Consider the following 3,447-nt stretch of genomic DNA (forward strand, 5'->3'; position numbering starts at 1 on the left):
GGCAAGCCTATGTGTCTGATGTGTGTGTGTGTGTTGTCCATCCCTGCAGGTGTGTGTGCCGTGGGCAAGCCCATGTGTCTGATGTTCGAGTACATGGCCCACGGGGATCTGAACGAGTACCTACGGCGCCAGGCCCCGGGTCAGCAGCACCAGAACCAGAGCCTGAGCCAGCCCAGCCTGGCGGCCCGGAGCCTGTCCTCGGAGACGACGGAGACGGACGCGTGCCCGCTGAGCTGTCTGGACCAGCTCTACATCTCCGAGCAGGTGGCGGCCGGCATGGCCTACCTCTCGGAGCGCAAGTTCGTGCACCGCGACCTGGCCACGCGCAACTGCCTGGTGGGCGAGGGCATGGAGGTGAAGATCGCCGACTTCGGCCTGTCGCGGAACATCTACTCGGCGGACTACTACAAGGCCAACGAGAACGACGCCATCCCCATCCGCTGGATGCCGCCCGAGTCCATCTTCTACAACCGCTACACCAGCGAGTCGGACGTGTGGGCGTACGGCGTGGTGCTGTGGGAGATCTTCTCGCACGGCATGCAGCCGTACTACGGCATGGCGCACGAGGAGGTCATCTACTACGTGCGCGACGGCAACATCTTGGCGCGGCCCGGCGACGACTGCCCCGCCGAGCTGTACAACCTGATGCGCCTGTGCTGGAGCACGCACCCCACCGACCGGCCCAGCTTCCCCAGCATCCACCGCATCCTGGAACGCATGCACGAGACCGTGGCCCAGCCAGAGGAGGAGGAGGAGCCCTGATGAGGGACCCCCCCAGGGGGTAAGGGGGGCACACGGAGAAAGGGGGGGGGGGGGGGGGGGGGGGGGAAGGACAGGCATTTTTTTGCCCTAAGAAGCGTTAAAACTACTGGAGTGTCAGTCTGCCCCAGGGCAGCTATGGCTACTGATGTAGCTTACCACCGGTATGACTGTGTATGAATGACTACTGGACTCTGGACTCTGTAAAGCGACTTCGGGTATTTAGAGAAGCGCTATATAAGATTGAATTGATTGATTGATTGATGGAGTAACAGGGGAACTGATACGCTGTCCCAGACGACCACAGACTTCCACAGTTGTCCTCCTCCTGCCTGGCACCATTGGGCGACAGTGGTACAGGAGGTAGAGAAGTTGGTTAGTAATCAGAAGGTTGCTAGTTCGATTCCCTGTCGAAGCGTCCTTGAGCAAGACACTGAACCCCTAATTGCTCCTGATGTGCAGTGTGCCGTCAGTGGAAAATGTAAAATGTGTATACCTTGTAAGTCGCTTTGGATAAAAGCGTCTGCTAAATGACTAAATGTAAATGACACAATGTTAGTCGGTTCAGTCAAGCTCAGGCTCCATTAAGTGCCTGGAGACCACACTCATCGTTATCGGCATCAGGTACATAAATAAACTGGAGAGGTTTTAAATCATGATCGGCATCCCTTCTCTCCGAGAGAAACTGATGATGAAAGCAGTGAAGGTGTTGCCGACAAAAAGAGTCAGTGTCCAAACAGCAGGTACTGCGGTGAGTTAAAAGGCCTGAGACCTGACCTTTGACCTTCTGTGATGGTGCAGTTAGTTAAAAGGCCTCTAGGCCTGAGGCCTTGACCTTCTGTGATTGTGTAGCTGGCACTAGAGAAAGGAAGCCATTTTAGTGCTAGAGTTAGCCGCAATGACTGTGTATTTTAGTAATAGAGTTAGCCGCAATGACGTAATGACTGTGTATTTTAGTGCTAGTGTTAGCCGTATTGATCCGCTGTGTATTTTAGTAATAGAGATAGCCGTATTGATCCGCTGTGTATTGATCCGCTGTGTATTGATCCTTTTTAAGCTTCATGTGTTATCACGCTCCTTTTATTGTTTTTTTTTTTTTTATTAAATGTTGCATTTCTTGGATTTGTCTTTTGTTGTGAATACTGTGTAATATGTAATTAACTTACTCTTCTGTGTAATATGTAACTAACAGTTGTGTGGTGTGAATACTGTGTAATATGAAATGAACTTACCCAGCAGTAGATGTCACAGAGAATTGTCACAGAGAGTGGAAACTCATTTGAAAAAATCTCTTTAAAATGCAAACCGTGTGAGTTTAAACCCAGCCTCCAAGAGAAATAAGCTAATGTTGGCATACAAATGGTAGGTGTTGTTTTTTTTTTTTGATTGGATAAATCTTTTTGCATTGGCGTGTGAAATATCATAATTAGTACCAGCTGTATGTTAATTTAAATATAAATGTCCTTTCCAACCCTTTTTCTAAGTCCTATTTAACCGTGTGTTTGTAAGATGTCCTATGAACCCCAGCAGATCGCTGGCTGAAGAGTGAGGTGAAATATATATAGGCGTAATTCTGAACTGTTTTTGAATGATGCTTTCACACATAGCATATTCCAGAGTCACGCTATCACTTTATGATCAATGATTATGATCACTTTATGATCAATGTTCTGTCTTGTCATGTTCTTCACTGCACACAGCTCCTCCAGTTTTCAGTTGGGATTTTTAGATAATCATGTTATCATGTTATAATCATGTTATAATCATGTTATATCATGTAATATCATGTTATATCATGTTGTATCATGTTATATCATGTTATCATGTTATAATGATTCAGTGTCCGCTCATTGTTATACGACACTACGTCTCATAGTCTCCACAGTACCATGGCAGGCGTCTAATGTTAAATGCAATCACAGCTAATCACACACACTAAGCGAACAGCTAATCACACACACTAAGCGAACAGCTAATCACACACACTTAGCGAACAGCTAATCACACGCGCTAAGCGAACAGCTAATCACACACACTAAGCGAACAGCTAATCACACACGCTATGAATGGCATGTAATATACGCGTCCTGAGAGTTTACAATATTAACATGGTACGGTCACGTCACCATTACATAATTGTATTAAGAGTAAGTGCTATATGGCATGTGTTTTTACATGGTTGAGTTCGTCAGCGATGGTATGAACACAATTGTCACAGTAAATATTTAGTTGAGAAGGTGTTGAATACATACTCTCTACATTGTGTTCTATGTGGTGTGTGAGGTGTGTGTGCTGGATACGGTGTGTGTGGTGGGTGTGTGTGTGGATATGGTGTGTGTGGTGTGTGTGCTGGGTGTGGTGTGTGTGCTGGATATGGTGTGTGTGTTGGGTGTGTGTGTGGATATGGTGTGTGTGTGGTGTGCTGTATGTGGTGTGTGGTGGATATGGTGTGTGTGTTGGGTGTGGGTGGTGTGTGTGGTGTACGTGGTGGATATGGTGTGTGTGGTGTGTGTGGTGTGCGTGGTGGATATGGTGTGTGTGGTGTGTGGTGGATATGGTGTGTGTGCTGTATGTGCTGTATGTGGTGTGTGTGGTGGATATGGTGTGTGTGGTGTGTGTGGTGTGCGTGGTGTGTGTGGTGTGTGTGGTGGTTATGGTGTGTGTGGTGGATATGGTGTGTGTAATGGA

General features: G+C 47.7%; 1 protein-coding gene across 1 annotated transcript in view; it reads left to right on the forward strand.

Moving 5' to 3' along the window:
- The window catches only part of musk (muscle, skeletal, receptor tyrosine kinase), a 32,400-nt gene extending 31,606 nt beyond the window's left edge, over positions 1-794 (forward strand). The window contains exon 17 of the mRNA XM_031578112.1: positions 50-794. Within this exon, the coding sequence (XP_031433972.1) occupies positions 50-762 (713 nt within the window). The 3' untranslated portion in view covers positions 763-794. The remainder of the gene's footprint in view (positions 1-49) is intronic.
- The last annotated feature ends 2,653 nt before the right edge of the window (positions 795-3,447 follow it).

The sequence above is a fragment of the Clupea harengus genome, chromosome 12 (assembly GCF_900700415.2).
Source record: "Clupea harengus chromosome 12, Ch_v2.0.2, whole genome shotgun sequence".
In the NCBI taxonomy this organism is placed as follows: Eukaryota; Metazoa; Chordata; class Actinopteri; order Clupeiformes; family Clupeidae; genus Clupea; species Clupea harengus.